Below are 21,188 nucleotides of genomic sequence, written 5' to 3'. Positions count from 1 at the left end.
AAAATTGGGTTGCAGCAAGAAAAAAAAAAGGAGTTATAAGACATCATTTGAATTCTTCCAGTATTCTTATCTATCAACTGTGCTTTATACTTAAAGCAAATGGAAGACTCTAAAAACCCGTAACTGTTTCAGATTTTTCCCTTCCAGCAGATTTTTGAGCCTTCGTCTTCAGCTATATTTGTGATTTATCTAAGGATTTCTAAGTTACTAACAAGACAACTTCTTTTTCAGTTGGACTATATTATTCATTTGTTCTCATTTTTAATATTCCCATCAGGTGCCTCTGTACTTAAACAAAATGAAAAAACTGTCTTGTGGATTCCTACTAGAATGTTCTAAGATCTCTAGGTTCTGTCTGGCTTTGCTACTGGTCTGTGATGTGCAAATTTAGACTAATTAATTACTTTTTCCTTTATCCTAATTCTGTCTTCTATCCAGTGGTTATCTCACCTGTTCAAGTTTTAATTGGCTCAGGAATGTTACTAAGGTTTTTATAGATCTTAGCCCAGTAGTGTCTTAACACTCGGTAGAAGCCGGTAGGCATTTTGGAACTAAAAATGGTTACACTTCTTGTTTTCTCATGAAGCAAAGCTGTGGGTATTCTGGAGATGTAGAGGATGTCAGCTGAACCGAACACTCATTTGAAGAAACTCAAGGGCAGAACTTTTCTAGTGTGTTTTTTGTTTGTTTGGTTTGGTTTGGTTTTGGTTTGGTTTGGTTTTGGTGTGGTTTTTTTTCTGTTTTTGTTTTTGTTTGTTTGTTTTTGTTTGGTTTGGTTTGTGGTTTTTTTCGCTTTGGGTACAGAATGTTTTTGTCCCAGTGTGAGCCACCAGAACACCTTACTGCAGGAGTGACTGATAAGGGGTCTTTTTAAAAATATGGTAATATAAAACAGGGCAAATGAAATATGGACAAATTTGTAACCTTGGATATTTATTCTTAAGAAGTGACTAATGAAGGTGGAAAAGATTACAGTTCATACATGAGTCATAAGGTGGAGCAGAGAAACACAAGGGTCTGCTAATGAAGTGTACTGGTGACACACACTGGGAGGTGTGTTCAGTGTCAAGGAGGATTAGCATGTTGAACAGACAGGTTTAGGGCAAGTAGTAGAAATAGGCTGAAATTCAGTTTTATTGAGGAAGAGGCCTTTGCTTGGCGACTAAGAAGGATTTTTGCTGTACAGTAGTTCAGTGGGGTGTGAATGACTGTGGTGAAAAACGTTGATGCCTTGTTTGATGACAGGATGGGGGTGGGTAGGTCTCTAAACAAGGATGTGTAGCTTCAGCCCAGTCAGAGGGGAAATGTACCTGTCTGGACGTACATCCAAAAGTATATGACACTTGTGAAGGGAGAAGAAAGAGACATTTTAAATAATGGATGAAGTCATCACAAGAAAAGAGTTTAGGAACATCCGATCGATAAATCGACTCCAACTGTTAATGCAGCACTGACACATCCACCACTAAACATGTCCCCAAGTGCCACATATACAGGTCTGTTAAATACCTCCAGGGTTGGTGACTCCACCCCTTCCCTGGACAGCCTGTTCCAGTGCTTGACAACCCTGTCCGTGGGGAATTTTTTTCCTAATAATCCAGTTGAAACCTTCCCTGGCACAACTTGAGGCCGTTTCCTCTTGTCTTATTGTTTGTTACTCGGGAGAAGAGACTAGCCCTCACCTCACTGCACAACTCCTTACAGAACCTGATCAACTTAAGCTGGAACTTGGTCATGTTTTGTAAGGAGTTGTGTGGTGTTATAGCCTGCGGTTGCTGGCTTCTGGATGTGATACACTGGAAAGTTGCATCCATTCCTTCCATCTGGGTATGATACTTTTCTGCTCAGTCCCACACCGAAATTTCTTATACAAAAGAACAGTGAACTCGTCACTCTACAGATTGCACTAGCATATTCTTTTCATTCTTGCAAAGGATGAAATGTCACAAAGAAACTGTTAAATTAAATAAACTTCCATTTTAAAGACTCTCACCACGTCATGTGGGAAGCTGACTGCTGAGAATGGGCACGGTCTCAGGAACCCATAATACTGAGTATTGCTCATGTCCTGGTGTATTATGTCACAGCCTGAGGAGTTCCTGAGCTGACAGTTGTGTGTGATGTATTGTACTAAAAATCCTGACACAGATAATGCCGCTTTTGTTACGGCTGAAGAAGAACATTTGCAATATTGACTCCTGCCTGTCGCTGTTTATGCTGTGGGCTAGCAATGTCTACATTTTCATGCAGGATTTATAGAGAAAATTGGGTTTACTTCCCTGTTTTTCTGTATCTCTTTGCAGAGCATAAACAGGACCCTACCTCACACTGAACAATATTCAAAGCATAAGAAAAAGTTTCCACTGGCATTAAAGAAAAGAAGTGGACAGGAAAAATGTAGGCACTGTTTAAAGTGTCTTTTTTTTTTTCAAAAACATGCTGCTGTGCTTGCAGTGTTGTACACTGAAAGTAGCCTTCAGCATTTCTGGTCTGGTTTAACTTGCTGTAGCGAACATTCACATGTGCAAAATACCTGTGTGAACATCAGTATGCATTTTTTCATGTACAGTGCTTACAGGCCTAGGCTTTATTTTATTGTAGTAGAGACCAATTTTTTGTTGCCTGACAATCATTACAGCTATTACTCATTGTGAATTAAACCTTCAGCCAGACCTTTCATTTAGGTTTTGCCTGACTTCTTTAAAGGTTGAGTCTTCACTGAAAAAAAATTAAGGATGTAAAAATTATTCTACCACTGACAGAATGTAATTATTTTTCTGTTCCTGGAGAATTGTTTGGCAAGTGGATCACAGTTGCAACTAACTTGTATCAAAATTAGGAGCATTCAAAAAACTCTGTAGTCAACTTTTTAAAGGCACTGAGTGAAACAAAAGATCATTATTTCAGTTCTGTAGTAAATCACTTAGTAACTCTTGAAAGCTGAAGGAAAAGAGATGGCATAAAATTAGGATTGTCAGCTGGTGTAAACTGATCTCTCCACTAACCTAATCTTTTTGAAAAAGAAAGGGGTTTTTTTTTTAGTACCAGGGAGCCAAATGAGGATCTGGCCCAAAGTTATTTATTGTAAAGATCTATTAAATGCCAGTCTCTGAATGCAGTAGAATGCAGTAGAAGTCCCTCTTTAAGCTTAACACACCTTCCTTCTGAAAGAAAAAACATTTGTTTAACCAACAAGATGCCAATAAAAAATAGCATTATAGAAAAGTTAGTTAATGAGATAATTCTAATAGGTCGATCCTATTTTGTTTCTTGGCAATAGAAAGTATATGACAGTCAAGTGTCTGCCAAATATTTTATCTTCATGTTATCCATTTGTGATCCATTGCCTGGTGCCTAAATTAAAAGCCGAGTCAGGGGAAAGCAATCACTATCAACAAGTTTCCAAACAACCTTTGAGCATGGAAAAGCAGCGGGAGGTTACATGTTCTTGTACCTTAGCTTAGCTTAACTTAAGGAAAGACAAAATTGTTAAGCAGGTCTTTAAATGAAGTGTAATGGGAGACTGCCCTTTCAGTCCAGAAACTATTTAAAGCTCAGTGTATAAAAACTGGAATATCTGTATTTCTTACAAGCGTAGATTGAAATCCCAGTAGAATTGACTCAGCCTCCTTCCTTCCTGCATGGATATGTTGGGGAGCATGCAGTTTACTCCTTCTCTTTGCCTTCTGATAGTGATTGTAAGGACAAGGATGCCTGGGCTTTTTCATCAGGGCTGTCACTAGCTCAATATGTGACCTCGGAAAATAACTTGGCATCTGTATGGGTGGAATTTTTAAAATGAGCTGCCTAAAATTAGGCATCTAAAAATAAACAGCTTGTATTCTTGCAGATGTGAAGCCTTGTTTCAGATTATTTTGTTGGAAAAAAATTAGCTCCTGTGTTTTTTTACCTGTAAAACTGAGTGGTGTTGAGAGATATGATAAAATATTATGGAATCTTTGTGCAGAAGAAGCATGTAGACATTTTTGTTTTGTTTTGTTTTGTTTTTCCTGAGGATATAAGAATTTTGGCCTCAATCAAATCAGCAGGCTTAAAAGCAAAAACAAAAGCCATTTTGAAAGTGTTTCTTCATATAGCACTGGGATACAGGATAGCTATTTCAGAGTGTAAAGTGACAAAAAGGAGGGACATATTCCAAAAGGAGTTAGAAAAAAAACCAACAAAGAATAGGTGCAGTGGTAGCTGTTAAACACTGATCTGGAGGTAGTCTCCAGCTAAACCACCATTTTGCTGCAATGTGGGAGAGAATCTAGCATTGCTGAATATTTGCCCTGGTTCCTGTGCTTTTTCCCTTAAGCACTTCCTGTTGCAGGTTTTAGATCTTTGTTTATGCCTTACCTAATTAAAATACTGTACAATTTAATTAATGTTTTTAAAACATTGAGATCATCAAATGAAATGGATATGCAAGAATTTCAAATGATGTCTGAAGGGGGAGGGAAGGTCTTTATCTCACTACAGAGGTTCAGTGTTCTGCCGTTGGCCCAAATCTCACTCATAATGAATTTATCTACAGGCTGCTGCACTGGATTCTAGAGATGTCTGGGTGCTACTGGTTCTGTGTTAATATAAGCCTCCTTTTAAAAGCATGTGACAATTTACAAAATGCTCTGAGATACCCTAGGATGAAAGGTATATAAATGCATGTAAAATGCTATCATTAGGATGCAATTAGAAATGCACAAGAAAGGAATGTTTGCTTGGCTACACTTTATATGTCTATAAAGTTTTACTTTTATGGAGCACAGAAGACATGACGTAATACTTTTTCTGAGCACTTGAAAATAATTGCTGTGCACAAGCTCTGAAGAAGTTGCTGTAAATTTGTTTCTGCTGCAAGACAGAGACAATGATACCAATGCAATAATTTCATAGGGAAAAAAATTCTGGAGGAGTCACCACTGGAAACTGTAAATGAGAAGAATTACCAGCAATCAGGAGTGTCACCCTAGACTGGGAGGTGGGGGACGTTGTCTGCTGAAGTACTGAGGAAGATTCTACTTGTAATTTTGCTCCTGTGATCTGTTGGTTCATCTGTCACTTACAAACCTGCTCTGGTGAAAAGTCTGTGGCATCCACAGGAACTGTGTAAGGGGCATTTTCCATTATATGGGACTTGGCGTGACATAAGGAGATAAGCTATGAGGGAACAGGGTAAGTTAATTTCCTTTGGTGAGAGCTTATTGGTATCCTTTAAAGTCTCTGGTTTTGTTTTTCGGTTTTTATTTGGTTGTTTTTTTAATTCTGTGATTTTGTTTTGTTTTAAATAAATAATTCTCTTTAAACAGGAGATGTAATGGCTGGACCATTGGGTTGGGATTTATGACACCTAGATTCAGTTTCTAAGCTGGGCATAGAGTTTTGTGGTCCCGGAGGATCATTAAGTTTGCCTGGTGTTTTCCTCATCTGTAGTATGAAAAGAATATCTCAACAGGGATAAAATCTTCCAGGGAGCAGGCTGAGCTCATATGGCTTAATCTTATTGAGGAAGAACAGCTTTTGAAACTTGAAGGAGAAATTGTGGTGCCTTCTGTGTCTCCCACTAGATGCAGCGGGAATGTGCTGACTCATGGACCTGTGGCTTTCTGAAGTGGCTGATCACATTCTTGATTAGTGGGTTTTCTGATACTGGGTAGTTTGTGGGTGCTTCTGTTTGAGTTACATGAAGTCTGGAAAGAAAAAAAGAGGCAATAAAAGAAAATTAAAATCGTACAAATGATTACAAATTTTAAATTTAAGAAATGTCATATTGTTGATCACTGTGATGGAGTCATGGAGAATACTGTTGTCTCTCTGTTTTTCTGGCACCAGTGTAGCTCTGTGTATCCCTTGCAGCACAGGGATTGATTATTCTCAATCACTTTGTAGGAATTACAATAAGCCTGAGAACTGTGTAGGATGGAATAAGCTAAATCCGATGAAATTGCTGGAGAACTAACAGCCAGAAAGTCTCTGCTGAGCTTTAATAGCCAACAAAAACATCTCTCTGCTGAGCATAATACACTGCAGTATTTCCAAGTCTTGTCTCTTGGCAAGATTTACATGTTTTTTTGTTGTTTTTTTTTTTTTTTTTTCATGAGAGCAACATACAATGTTTATGACAGCACACTGGCAGATTTCGAATACTCTGGAGTTTCTGGAGACTAGATCTTCAGCATTAGCAACAGAAGTCCTGAGATGGGACTTGGGATTAGCATGTGAAGTGATCACAGTGTACAAAGCTACTAGGTATGTTCAGTTAATTTAACATAAATGAAAATAAATACAGAGTCAATTGTATTAAAGAGGTGATGTGTATGTACACACATACATACATAGCCATATAGATGACTTAAATTTATATATGTTTTGAATATACTGTCTAATGTTGCAGGTAGTAGTAATACATAGCTGGTGTGAGTATGTGACTCGTAGATTTATATTGAATCACTCTCACCTTCTTTCCCCTTTATCTCTTCATCTAAGAGAGAAAAAATATGAAACTGCAGAAAAGTCACACTGGTGTACTTGAGGAATTTGTCTCTTAATGAGGACAGAATAACTTATTTCTGGGCCCATAGAGCTCCACTTCAGCATTTTCCCTGGGACAGGTACACAGTACGCAGTGATACATAGGAGCAGAGTAAATAGAATAAATAAATTCTAGTGGTCAACACTTCCTGGGAATATAGTGCTTTAATTTTTTGTCCATAGAACAGGAATAATTGTATCTGCTTACCACATCAGAGTGTTGGTAGTGGTAATTAAAGTGTGGAGTGCTTTGAGTATTAAAAAGAAGAATGTGGTGAAAATAAAGCAGTGTTTCTGATGAGCTATTCATTTTCAGTGAGGCACGTTAAATCCAAATGGAGTGAACGCCCTGTCCTGCAATCCACTTAATTTGGCAGCAAATAAAATTTATAAAGGCAGAGGAGGACAATAACAGCTGAGAATAAAGGTAGAGAGACCAGATTCTGTGCCCATGTTTACATTTGTCTGTGTCTTCATGACTGTATTTTTAATAAACTGGCTGAGAAGATGACAATTCATTGTGGGAAAAATTAAGTCAAGAGTCCAGGAAATTCTGGATTTAGTGTTTGAAGAAGGGAATTAAAAGTACTTGGCCAAAATTTGGTAGGATTTAGCAGTTCTCACACAGGAACCCAAAAGTTTTTATGTGTTTCTGGCATCTTTTCATTCATGAATAGAAGAGAAATTACTTTTTTTTTTTTCATCTAAGGTGAAACCTTAAGGATAAAGTTGGATTCTTATTTCAGCAGCATCTCTCAGTCCATATTAATGTAGAGAGGACAGTAATAGTGTTCCAGAGAGGCCTTTGGGTTGCAAGTTGTCGCTTCTGCACCTTGTGTTTGGCTGCTTTTCAGTCACATTTCCTAGGACAAGAGTTATGCAACTTCTCTGTCAGTCTTTCCTCTCTGCTTCTTTCAGGGAAACAGAACTTAAAGATACTAACCAGTAGTATGAGTACAGGGGAAAAGTGAGAGAGTGAAAGAAGAAAATGTGTGGTTCAGAACGTATGGGTGGAAATTGGAGAATCTGAAGCAGTTAAAGAAGACAGCTTAAGGGTTGTGTGGATGATTTAAAGGACATGGAGAGGAACTGGGAAAGCAGACAAATGGAAAGGAACTGGAAGTAATTCTAGGAATGGTATTGCCAAGAGGATGTTACAAGGAGGTAGGGCAAACCTGATGGGTGTTGAGGATGTTGGACGCAAATCAGTCAGAATGGAAAGATTCATTAATTCATCTGCTCATGGAACAGTTTGTCTCTGGGTATATGCAACTGCGTAGAAGGAAATGCCTGGAAGTCTGCACTTACAGGAGCCTAATTGCTTCTGTCCGGGAGGGGTGTTCTGGGAACAGAGGGAAGATGACTGACCCTTCAGCTTTCCCTGCTCCAAGTGTGTGTGGAAAGGGGTAACAGTGTTTCTTCCACAGATTCTTCCTCTTTTGTTTGGGTGCAATATAGCCATAAAAGAAAAGGAGTGGAGTGGAGATGAGATGCAGAGTAAAATAGAAAGAAAACAGTCTCAGGAAAAAATCAAGTCTGTTTGCAGACAACCTTTGAGGCTGTTTACGATTCTGTTGTATGAAAAAGCTAGTTATCAATAATACCAGCTGCTTTGAAATGGTCAATACATTGAAACATGTCACTGTTTGAAAGACAACATACCAAGGTCTTGATCAGTAGTGGAATATCTAGAGGAAAATATTCACTCTTCCTTTAAACTGTTTGGGAACACAGACACACCTATTCTGCTTGGGCCACTCCCTTTAATACTGTTCAACCCAGGAAATTCTAGGAGTGGAGCCATAGAGTGAGCACTTCTGAAGGCTTTCACTTGTTCCTCCAGCTTGTCATCCGTCCTCTGGGAGGCTGTAGCTTTTGAGGTCCAGAAACAGTACTGCTTGAGAGCACAAATGGAACTAGAAATACATCAGAGCTCTGCAAATGGCAAAGGTTTGTCCTGGACTATAGCTCTGCTATGTAAATCTCTGTTGGTAAATAACATAGGTTAAGACTTCCACAGGACATTGGTTCTTGGATTTACAGAAGGAAATCAGGCTGAGGAACTTCTGTCGACTGAAATTGGGATCTTTCTGATAAAGCAATTTCTTTATTTCAGTTTGTTTTTCTTTAATGGTTTAACAGTTAAACACCTCTCCAGCCTGGTGTGTTTTATGAACAGTGGACTTTGTTTCCTGGATGAACAGCATGTGCATGCACCCATGTGTTACTCCCCTAGACTGGATTTCTTAATATAGGGAGCAGCACATAACCCAGTGGAATTAAACATGCTTGTTATCCAGCTCCATGTGTATTTTTGTAAGAGAGAATTCACTGCTCTGCTTTGCAGTTTTCTGTCTTCTAGGTAAAGATGATGACAACATACTTTTGCTGTGGGGTGGGTTCTGTTAAAAAAGAGATTTTAGGGTTATGTAGTGGAAGGTGGCATAAGAGTTCTGAGTCTTGCTAATTAACGCTTTGAGTGAAAAGCTGATAACAGATCCACGTTAGGGTGCTTCTGAGGGCAGATTTCTTTGGTGTTTAACCTGGAGAAGCCTTGTTGTGCAATCTGTGACTTACTGTCTGAGCACACCTACGGGTTCTTGGCTGTCCTGCAGCCGCCTGTCACAGGCAGGCAGCAGGGAGGGGTGTTCAGCGGCTGTGGCTGGTGAGCCGTGCCTTTCCCTTTTCCCCGGGCTCAGAGGTGCTGCAGGAATGACTGCGCAGCACAGGATGCCAGCGTGTAGCAACCTGCAAGGAGCTACCAGGAGGGGAGACTCGAAGCACTTTGCTTCTACACACCAAAAGCACATTCAGCACAGTTTTGGTGGTGAGTTCCAACAAAGTGATACAAAGTGAATACTCTTTGCATCACAGAGACATGCAAATCTTAGTTTGCTTAGTAAACATTTCTCTTTTTTTATACCACAATCTTAGATAAAGGCAGGGGAAGAAGCATAAGTATAAAAGACATATTTCGCTTTCTCGGTAACTCAAGTGTGGGTAGTTGCTTTCTCTGTTATACTTGGACAGATAGATAAACCCTTGGGGTACCCATCTGATTTCAGGGGTTGGAGGTGGAAGAAGTAAAGTCCTATGTTTTTCTTTGCATTGTCTAATCCAATATTTGTCTCTTAAAAATAATGTCTGACAGATTCATCTGTCTTTATGGGTCTGGAGATTAAAATATGTACAGGTAGACCTATTAAAGAACTGTGTACACATCTTTATGAAAAGTATCACCTTACCTTAAAAAAAACCCAGAAAAACATAACCCAAACATTCTACCAACTGTTTATAACAATTTTTCTATTGCTAGTTAGTCTTTGTAGGCCAAACACTTAACCTAATGTTGAACTAGGTATAACAGTCCTATTTCTTCTGTTTCTCCCAATGTGTGCTGAAGTAGGTGATCAAAATTACTTATTTTTCTTTCCTTATTTCTTTATTTTATTTTAAATGCTATTTTTTATTTATTACATGAATATAAATTAATCTCCACAAAGTACAATTGAATAGCATTTGGTTAAAATCAGCTGTTTCTGTATATTCAGATATGTGGCACTTGAGGACATGGTTAGTGCTGAACTTGGCAATGATGGGTTTAATGGTTGGATTCCATGATTTTAGAAGTCTTTTCCAACCTAAGGGATTCTGTGTTTCTCTGAGTCTATGATATTCTTGTGATGTGAGAGATGACCATATCATGTGAACGCACTGATCATTTATCCTCAAGTCCTGTGGGTATTCATTATGGAGTGATTAGGCTGAATATCTGTTTCTCCATTCCTGACCAGATACACTGAGAACTAGGGAAGTCTTGCTTGTGTCTCTGCCTGCTTTGGTTGGTCCTGGTGACTTCTTAGGTGGGTATGGAAATCTGTTCTCACTGTTGGGTCCTGGTGGACAAACTCCTGGCTGCCACGCTGAGAAGGCACAGGAGAAATGATTGATTACTTCTCCCTGCTACTCTGTAGGTTTTTGCACTTTCTCTTCCCCAACGTTAGGAGGGGGTCGAGAATCAAACCATCTTGAAATATAATACATATATATGTAGAGATAAGTGTTTGTCATTTCATTAAAGTGGGTAATGAAAACAGATTCCTTTGTTTTACTTTCATTTTTAATCCATTTCACATGCTGGCTTTCTCATTCTAGAAAAATGATCCACTAATGCTTTTTGTCAGCTGTCTATTTTAAGGTGGAAGGCCTGACCTCATTCTGATGATAACCCAGTAAGCAGCTGGAGAACTGAAATTCTTTACTTGCTCAGAATGAATTAATTGATTCAAGGAAAAGTACTGGGAGGATTTGGATTTCAAAGAAAGCATGAATATGGAGGGAAAACCTCAATAACAAAACAATCAGAAAACCACTACAAAATAATGCATTATCTTATAATTCATTCCTAGTTAAAAAGAAAGTAACTGGAAGCTGCCAGCTAATTTCAGTCTGAAAGTATGCACAACGTATGTTTAGAACATAAGGTTTTCTTCTGATAAATGCTGTGGTGGTCAGCACCTGTTTTAACTGATTCATCTGAAAATTTTGCACAGTGCTGGTAGAAACAGTTCATCAATCAGTTTTTGTTCACACAGCCTGACAGTTTGGCTGGCTTGCCTACTTTCTTTAATTGTTGTTGTTGTTTTGCTATCCTTCATTGCAGAACTATTCCTAAATCAAACCAGAACAAAACTCTGACCCCAAAAAATTGAAGATGATTAGAGAATGTTAATACCAGAAGGAATTCTGAAGCTGAATTCATGGAAAAGGAATTTTTTTCTTGGTCGTTGATTTGTGTCAGTGGTAAATCTGTGTTTTAAACAATTACCACAGTGGTAACGTCAACACAAATAAAAGGAAACTAAGTTTTGCTTTAGACTGAGGGAGTGTTTACACTGAAAAAACCTAAACAAACTAACCTCCTAATATGTACTATTAATAGTTGTTTGCATTCTACATAAACTGAAGAACCAGGCCTCTCATGGTGAAGCAACTGCCTAGATGCAACATTTAATATATTTTAAGTAACAAGAAGTACAGAGACTCCATGATGATGAATAAGAATGCAGCAGAAGATCCTCCCTCAAAGATGGCCAGGGCCATCTTGACTTTACACTATATTCTGGTTACAGTTAATTTAAAATTAATTAAAATCCCACACTTGTGTTTAAAGTTCACCAGCTAGAAAAACTACTTTTCTTAGTAACCCATAACACACATAACCTTAAAAAAAAAAATTAACCTCAGTAGATGTCATTTGGTCAAGTAATGTCAGGATAAAATCAAGAAATTCTTGCTGAAGAAATACTACTGTAAATAATTGTTGCAAATACAATAGGGTAAATGTCAGTCAAGTAGTCAATGTAGTGGTCTTAGATTTTTTTAGCTACTCCATTTGACTCATTCACCATTCCTTTAGTTTGTGATACCACTGGAATGATTTTTCCCACAGTTGTACGACCTTATCTCCTACCTTCTCTTCCATAATTGTAGAGGGCTAGATCGTGAGTGCCCTCCACTTCCTCTGCAAGATCAAGATTTAGTGCTGTCTTTGAATAACTCTGATGGGATTTGATAGGCACGGCTTCACAACATCGGGCATGTCAGGGAAATATCGTAAGATAAGGCTTGTCCTGTGTTGAGTGGCACTGGTAAAGAACAAACCCAGCTGTACCTGTTGTCAAATCGAGAACATGTGTCTCCTCTTTAATGTCCTGTCAGCTTTGGAAGTTTGCTGTGTTTCTCTGGCTGTTGCTTTTCCTGATGGTGCCAGATTACAGCACTTATTTGAGTAGATTCCAGTAAACTATCAATTAAAAACAAGGAAACTGTTTCTATGACCACAGACCACTGTTTCTAGGGGACCAAAACCTCTCTTTATCAAATACTAGTTGGTACATGGTACGTTATATGCAATTTCCTGCCATTCATAGATTGAAACAAATTCCAAGTGTTTTGTCTGCCCCACTAATGCATTTTCAGATGTGACTATACCTCATTTTTGCCTGTGCAGAATGTGATCCCTGTGTGAGAAGTGAGCTGCTCATAGAGTCATAATTTTGCTTAACTGACAGTTTCTTAGTTTTTAACATGGCTCTTTTGAGCACTTGTGTGTGTGTGTGCAGCTGATTTAACCATAAGATAGTGCTGACCACAAGAGGAAGGGTTCAACAGTGCTGTAGGATTTATTTAATTAGAAGACAAAGGTTAGCCAACACAGCATATTTAAAGCTGCTTTTATTAGGAATGTTGGCAGTGAATGAAGTAATCTGATGTCATTTTTGGCATCCAGTGGTAGTGCCATGCTTTCCACTGTGTAGAAAGGTAACCTCCTATTCTTAGTTGTGATGGACATTGACAAAAAGTTTGTACTGGCTTCTGGTAGGGGCTTAAAGTAGTCCTTGTAGTACAAAGAAAGAATCTCTTTTAAAGCTTCGTTGAAGCTAGGAGAGGGCAGTATGACTGCAGAAGTTATCCTTTTAGAGTTATACCATGCTCTGACAATGGCTATGATGTTGGAGACATCGTGAGTTGGATGCAGCAAGAGAAATACTTAATTTTTATGATCATGTGTGCTGGTGCTACATCTACAGCAGAAGATCTACTGTTAAGAAAGAAGGGGTAATGTCAACCTAAGATGTTCAGGTAGCCCTGCAGTGATGTGGAGACTTTCTTCTTGTATAATTCTTTGTTCAGCATTTTGGTAAAGTTACTGTGCATATTTTTGTAATTATGTGATGTGTCAGAAGGGAGTATAATAATAAGCAGTTTATTTCAATACATAACAAATGGAGTGGTGCTTTCTTTGATGCCATGTTTGTAACACATCATTCTTTACAAGGGTACAGGAAATAAATAAAGCTTTCAACTTTGATCTCTTTGCTTCCCAACGTATTTCTGTCTCAGTTCCTATGAAGTCTACATTGTGAAGAGAATGTTACAAGCGGTTTCTCCTTTTAGCTGGAAGAAAAATGTCAAAGTTCAAGAAAGGAAAAGTAAAGAAAAAAAAGTATGATTAAAGGAATTACAGTTATCTTGAAAGTCTTTGCTCTGTTTAAATAAAAGACACCTAAGCATTGCTGAGAAATAGAAAAAAAAGCTTCCTACTGAAGATCTGAAGGACTGCCAGCTTCTGGCAGGATCCTTTTGACTAATTGCTCCCTAGAGTGGCTTAGGCATCTCTTTGACTTCTAGCGTAGAGCTCAGCCCCACGGATGTTGTGGGATTATTTATAAGCTTTAAGATAGGCAAGTGCTTAAATTGTGTTGTGGAGTCAGTTGTTCAATCATACAGAGTCTTGGGGGTGCAGCAGTTTTTATATTTATATTTCATATAGCTTTCACTGTATCCTGCCTACAAGATTGCTTCAGTTGTCAGCAACTGCAGTTGGGTTTTTTCCCCACATATAAGTAAAAAGGATTGGTTTTGCTGTAAGAATACACAGTGCAGTGTTCTTGACATTGTAGATCAATAGATTAGCCTTGTGCTGCCAGGAAATAAAATGCTGAGCCACCTCATCTTGTAATAATGCAATAGACAGATCCATTAATGCACACACTGTTATTTTATGTCTGAAAATAGATGTGAACAGAGATTATTTATTTTTTCCATGACTACTCTGAAATAAACATTGGAATTGATAAAGTAAGGTAAATAGCTTTTGTCATAACCTGATAACTCTTCTAGTCACAGCAACCACAGCAGCAGTGATTTTGCTTGTTTGGGGAAGAATAACTAAAAATGGAATTTCCAGATGCGAGAAGATGTACAGAATTAACTCTTTGCCTTACCTGATAACCTGATTTTCCATGGCAAATGAGCACTTTTAGTGTTAAATAAGGGCTGCGATCTATTGGAAAATCTTGAGAAATATGGTAATGAAGTTGTAAGGTAATGGAGATCAAGGAGAAGCGCTCAGCTATGCTTTACATGACCTCTTTTTTAATGCTGACCAGCGAGTTCCTAGTGTTATTATCTGTGGTACTTCTATAGTTTCTATTATCACAGAATCTGAAAACTTCAGTCTTTAATGTACCTATTGTTGCAAATCCCTTATGAGGGGGGAAAGTGATAGGGGGAAACACAATGAAAGAGATTAAGGGAATGGCTTAGGGATGAACAGCAAGTCTGTGAGAGAGCAGAGACAGCATGTTTCTCAAATCCCATGTTAAGGCTTGGAGAGGTAGTAGACAGTACTTTGCTAACTGACATTACTGTTTTGGGGTGGGTTTTTTTTCCCCCCTAACATCATTTGAGTATTTCATTTGGTGATTGATTTTCTGTGTACTATTTCAGCCCAGTTAATAATTTCATGTGAAGGTAAATGACTCTCTTTTGTCTGAGAAAAAGATGATTAGATGTAACCTCAAGCATATTGTTTAGATATCTTTGTTTGTTTAATCCTTCTGCTCACTGTTTCACTGGAGGATAAACTTGGTGGTTGTTGGGATTTAGGGAAGTGAGTCAGATTCAGTTTCTGAGCGTACAGCAAAGGGGAAAGCATTCCCAAGAGCTTGTTATGCTGCCTGTCCAGTGTTACAATGCATTGCAAAGCTGGGCTTTGTTATCAAAGGCTCATGTGCCATGGAAGTTATCATACATAGTTGATAACAGGAAGCTGAGCACAATGCTTTAATTCAGCTGAAAGATTTTGCAAATGTCATCAGTTGGGAAAGGAAATTGTCACTGCATGGTCTTAGTTAAGTCTGAGAAATGCAGTTGTGTTTTCTCTTGTTTTTTTTCTTGGTTATGAATTGTAACAGGAGAATAAAAGCAAAGCGATGTTTCATGTATGTTTTTGAATGAATACTAAGAAACCAGTACATAAAATAACATTTTTTTCTTATTTCTGAATTAGTTTAATGAAAGAGTTTGTGCATGCAAGTCTTGCTGTTGATGTATAAACCTGGGCTTCAGTTTGCAGTGTGCAACCTTGGGAGATCCCCAGATGTTTTTACAAAGAGTTGAAGTTTGACTCAGTGTACAACAATACAAATGTAGCTTCACTCTATTCCGGCTTGAACTTGTCCTTTCACTTAGACTTTCAAGGACTTCATCAACTTGACAGACTTTTGTAACAGTTTTTCACTACTGTGCTTCACATGTGTGTGCTCCTGAAACAGCTGTTTTGGATGGAATTTGGCTAATGATTACTCAAAGGTCAGTTATAATAGCAATGGAGAAAAAATTCAATGTGGCAGCTTGGTAACAAGCCTGTGTGGGAGACTGCTGCTTGATTGTGTTGCTCAGCTGAGTTATAACACAAACTGTCCTGCCTTTGATATCACTTTAACCTGAATTAGCCCTTCTCAGTGAGCCACTCTGGTTTTTTGCCAGCACAGAGATGCCTTGTAGCTTTGTGGTCTTTCTGTTCCTCCTGCCATAAGCAGTAGTATGGCTTACCTTGTAGAACTTACGTGGGTTTAAACCAGCAAACCAACTTGGTAGAGACCGGCAGACAGTAGAATTCCTACCTCTTATGCTTTTATAGACAATAAATTGTTGAAGTATTATTAAATACTAATAACTAGGCTTTTCAATCTGTTCTGAATAAAATTTGCGTCTAGATGTACTAGCACAGATCTCTCTTTAAAGTGTCTGCTTAGTAGTAACAGTGCTTAATGTGGCTATCAGCAGTCATTATATGATCTCTACTAAATATTTTTTCAGGAGTGGATATGGTCTTAGTAAGGAAGCAGCAAGTGTCAAGTGAATGGACAAAAACCAAGTGTAGTGAACAAGGAGCATATTTGCTTGTGAGGAACACCTGTTCCTCACTGGTAATCATCACCCCAATCAAGCCAAAACCATTCTGCAAGTGTTTAGCTAAGTAGATCTCCTTGATGATGTGATTAGTACTGGATTTTTTAGGCAAGCAGAACAGAGATAGGTATGTGTGGCCACTGCAGCTGGCTGGCAGCAGGACTGCTGAGTCAGTTCTTGTGTATTTTCTTCTCAACCAAGATAACAACAAGATTAGATGGGCCTCATGCTCCAGTGAGTGAGCTGAGAAAATACCCTCTTCCTGTTGCTCCTGGCTGTTCTTCTGAAATATGCTGTGCTGGAAAGTACCAGAAAACACAATGATGTTTGTACCTGGGCTGTTTTGGGGTTTTCAGTTCCCAGAAGATATACAGCACTGAAAAGTGGTGCAGGGTGAACTAGTGGTGGTCTTATAGCAGTGGACATGTCGGTTTGCAGGATTATCATGGAATTATAGAGTGGTTTGGGTTTAAAGGAAAATTTAAAGGTCATCTATTCGAACCCTCCTGCAATGAGCAGGGACATCTTCCACTAGATCAGGTTGCTCAGAGCCCCATCCAACCTGGCCTTGAATTTTTCCGGGGATGGGGCATCCACAACCTTTCTGGGCAACCTGTGCCAGTGTTTCACCTCACTCATTGTGTGCGCTCGATTCCACTGTCCATGTCATTGCTGAAAACACTAAACAGTGCATACTAACACATTTTAGTAGTGCTGGTCATTCTGTTTCTGGATTTGAGCTGGGTGAATATTTTAAATATCTCTCTGATCTGAGCATAATCCCAACAATATTTCCCCTTGTGCAGCAAGGGAATGGATTTTGTTTCAATTTGAAAATACTTCCTGTAAATTATTGGAATATAATAGCTGAGATACTTTTTAAGGACTAAAATATGATTACTTCAAAAGCCACAGAAGAGCTTTGCACTGCCGTTTTTTAAACCTCAGCAAATTTTATGTAGGACCTGAATTATTAATGGAGATAAATTGGAAGAGGAAGCTCTGTTGTCTTATCAGTCTCAAGCAAGCAGTAGTTGGTTGACTTTGCAGAGAAAGGCAGCTCATTCTGAAGCCATGACTGAGCAGGTCCTTGGTGAGGAACCCTACAGTGTGAAGGGCTTGTATCAGTATGCCCAGAAGATGACTGCCTGTTTTGGACATTTAGGTAAAGAAATTAAGATGTGCATGTGGATTTTTTTGGTCTTCATTGTGGGGATGAAGTGTTTCCTCAAGTTTACAGTAAATAGCTGAGGGTTTGTACGTCATCCTGCAGTCTTGAGTAAGTAAATTGTGTGTGTCAAAAGTGAAAAATCTTCATGTGTGAAGTAATTTTACCACAAGGTTTTGTTTCTTTTTTGTGTGTGTGTGAACTTGAATATTGGAATTTTTTTTGCTGTCGCTTGCTGTTTTAGTTATTTTATTGTGTGGATAACTATATTTCATGGTAGAAATAGATATAGTGCTTGCTTATTTTTCATTTATATGAAGGCCCTTTTTTTCCCCTCCTTACTCTTGATATCTTTGAGAATTCTTATATGAGAGAATAAGATAATCATGATATCAGATGCAAGAAACACTATTTGGGGCTACCTACCTGTGCAATAGATGTGTTACCCTCCTAGTGGTATGAGGGAAAAGGAAAATGTCATTTTGTTTTACCTTCCTTCCTGTGTTTTTGATTATTTTTTGCAGCTAGGTTTTGCAGAGCTAGTGTGTCTGACTTCAATTTCTTGGGTTTTTGCTTGGGGTTTTTGTTGCTTTCAATATAAGAATAAAGTCACACTGAAATGCATTTGCAAGAAGTTTAACTCTGATGACAGAAGCAATTAAAGACAGCATTAGTGCACTACACATTTCTGCCTTTTACTTAGCTGAAGGGCAAGTCTAATTCTCAGTGTTGCTCTGGAGCATGGAGGGATGTTTCTTCTACAGTTTGTTTAGCCCTTGTTGTCTGATTTTTACTATTACTCACTGCTCGCTGTTCTGTTTTGTAATTTATTTGTGCATTGCAGTCATATTTTTTTGTTACTTCTGTTCTAGTAGAATTAGTGCAGAAGCTTCTATTCCTGGTTGCATATGAAACATACATGTATTTTTATCATCCAGGCAGCCAATTGGTTTGGTGAATTCAGAGGGGATTGAATGGGAAATGATCTTGAGACAGCTGAAATATTTATAAATAAAATATTTATAAAGTTGGTAATGAGATAAAATATTTAATGTAGCTATTCTGCTTAATCCTGTCTCAGATCCAGCCAACCCCCCGTGAAAACTGTCAGTCTGGAAAGTGCCCATACCTCACACTGTGCTCTGTGAAGGCTCGAGATCCCAGCACTGACTACTTGGATTAGACGTGGCTTTGAATTGGCAGTGATTTAAACATGATTTGCTACTTGGCAGATATTGAGGAAATTTCCTCAACACTAGTTCTGAGTTGAGTGCCCTGGATTCCTGAGATTGGCTTTCAAGAAACGTAAGGACAAGCTTGTGCCCTTGTGTTTCCTGCCTTTTTCTTTTCTCTTCAGCAAGAATATTAGAAATCAGTCTTTTCCACTTAATTGAATGCTTTACTTAAGTGGTAGGAGATCACAACTGACTTTTTGATTCAGACTAAGGCTAAATCCCAGCCCTTGGTAACAGTGTGTTGCAGGCCTTGTCCTACTTCTTCAAACAGTCCTTCGTCTTCTTTGGGAAGCCACACTGATGCTTCCTGGTCTTATTTTGCTCATTTCTGCTGCTTGTCCCCTTATATTGCATACTGACAGGATGGAGGCTCTTGAACACATACACTGTACTTAAAAAAAAAAACTATCAAAAAATTATATTGCTTTGTGTTATAAGGAGCAGCTGGCATATGGTCTTTGAAAGGGTGGTTCTCAGGCAGCAACGGCAATAGCCAGAGCTGGAAAGGGGCAGCATTAGAGAAGTCTCTCTCAGAGAAAGGAGAATCTTTTTTTTAATTAAGTAGGATGCTTCTGCAGTGACATGTTAGGGTCACTAAATTCTGGTCTGTGGTTCCCCACCAATCCCATGTGTCTTGGTGGTGGAAGGATGCTGGATTGTGCGCCGCTGATACAACATCAGACTCTTCTACAGTGACCACAAGCTGACTGTTTCTCTAGTGGATAAAGAGGTCATACTGGTTTAGTTCTTACTGCAATAGCTGTTGTAATGACTGCCTTGGAGACTAGAGCTGATGGTTGGAATCAGCAGATAATGGGGAGTCAGTCTCAAACCAGTGTGTTCAAACTCCAATGAAGGACAAGCTTTTCTTCTGGGATTTAGGCAGCCAAGCAAATGTTGCCATAGTTTAAACAGTTTCTGCAGAGCTCACCTTTCTGCTTTTATGAGGATTAACTTCTGCAGCAGAGTTCATGTATGAGCAATGTGTGCTTTTGCCTCACCTGCCTCAAAGGGCAAAGTCCACCATGACGTGTCAGTGAGGAGAGCTGGCGCTGCTGTTGTCAGATGTCAACATCCTTCACCGATTATCCAGCAACAAATGACGCTCTTACACTGAGAGATACTTGTCAACGTGCACCCAGCCATCTCCTATGAGTCATCCCTCTGCTTTAAGCACTGGTGATCCACCTTCAGCTGAAGTGGCAGAAGCTTTTGGATTTTCAGAGCTGTCTTTTACATTGAGGGGCTGCAATGTACAGGTCAGTAGGCTGAGAAATCTAGGAGAGATTGAAAAATTGCTGCAAAGCTTCATTTCCTAGGAGGAATGCTTAAAACACAGCATTTGCTGAGATGTCTGATCTGATACAAGATACTTTAAGGCAGAACTGGAATTGCTGTATTTATTGAACCAGCTCCTATTCTAACATACACTAGCATCACCTCATTAAAATTATTACAGTGTGCAGATTTATTCTGGCTTTGCCCTACTGTACCTGTGATCGATTAGAAAACTCAGGAGAGTGGCTGTTTAAGGGAACTGTGATTTCAGGCTTGTTTTCAAGATAATATAGAAGTCATACTACTTGAGAAATAAAATGTGATTGACCTCGTAGGAGCTGTGTAATGAGATGATCGAAGTCTGGATTTATGCGATGATATTTTCTCTTTAAAACAGTAAATAAAGCAGTCTTCTTTTCAAAGCCTGTCCCAGTCTGGAGTTAGTACTTGAGCTCTGAATTTTGAGGGAAGAATTAAGTGACAGTTTCTCACTGTGCTCAGTAAGCCTATTGGTAGGTTTTTTCACCTGCTAATTTAGTAAAAGCCTTACTGGAAGCAGTGTGGTGATTACACCAGGTCATTTTGCAGCTATAGTTAACTTCTGTGTGTTAAGGAGAAAGCCTGGGCCAGACACTGGTTGTGCATTTGTCTCTGGGAATTTCACTCAGTAAAAAATCTGAAGTTGTCTCTGAGCAGGTCCAGGTCTGGGGTCTACCTGTAATTTTCTCTTACAGATGATGAATGTTGTTGGTTGGTGTTTTTTTTTTTTTTTTAATATCTTTTGCTTTGGAATTTCCTGTGACTTTCCAGTGCCCTGTTGATGATTAACTCTGCCTTTCCCCAGGGAGAAATATTCATTAGATGATTAGATTAGCAAGTCACTGGAATTGGATTAATGTAAATACTTCTTGTAAGTGAAGCAGGAAGGGTTGGCACAGTATCTGCAAAGCTTCTGCTGTCAGCTCTGCAGGAAGGTGGAGAGGAAGAGCAGAAGTGAACCAATCCTTAGTAGTTAGGGGAAAGCTTAAGTGCTTTCGTTTGCAATAGGCAGTGAAAGCTGCAGAAAGGATTTCTCCAAAGAAATCTGCTTATGAAGCAGTGCTAGCCAGTGCTGGTACATTCCTGAAAAAGGAGGACTGACATGCTCTACCTTTACTACAGCCTTTTCTCTGTAGCACACAGACAGACCTGGCCATGGCAGATTAAATGCACAG

General features: G+C 38.9%; 1 protein-coding gene across 5 annotated transcripts in view; it reads left to right on the top strand.

Annotated features, from left to right (window-relative positions):
- Positions 1-21,188, top strand: part of ABLIM1 (actin binding LIM protein 1) — a 199,220-nt gene that overhangs the window by 41,394 nt on the left and 136,638 nt on the right. Inside the window, exons 1-2 of one of the 5 annotated variants that reach the window (XM_027648225.1) lie at positions 8,322-8,481; positions 10,326-10,394. The exons of 1 other annotated variant lie outside the window; for it this stretch is intronic. In XM_027648225.1, the coding sequence (XP_027504026.1) occupies positions 8,442-8,481; positions 10,326-10,394 (109 nt within the window). In that variant the 5' untranslated portion in view covers positions 8,322-8,441. Of the gene's footprint in view, positions 1-8,321; positions 8,482-9,252; positions 9,359-10,325; positions 10,395-19,794; positions 19,956-21,188 lie in introns of those variants that run through there. 3 more of the 5 variants (XM_027648220.1, XM_027648230.1, XM_027648236.1) reach the window with 3 other exon arrangements.

This window comes from Corapipo altera, unplaced genomic scaffold (assembly GCF_003945725.1).
Source record: "Corapipo altera isolate COAL_440 unplaced genomic scaffold, ASM394572v1 56, whole genome shotgun sequence".
In the NCBI taxonomy this organism is placed as follows: Eukaryota; Metazoa; Chordata; class Aves; order Passeriformes; family Pipridae; genus Corapipo; species Corapipo altera.
The sequence above is the reverse complement of the archived record's forward strand: the minus strand, read 5'-3'. Positions and strand labels throughout refer to the sequence as shown.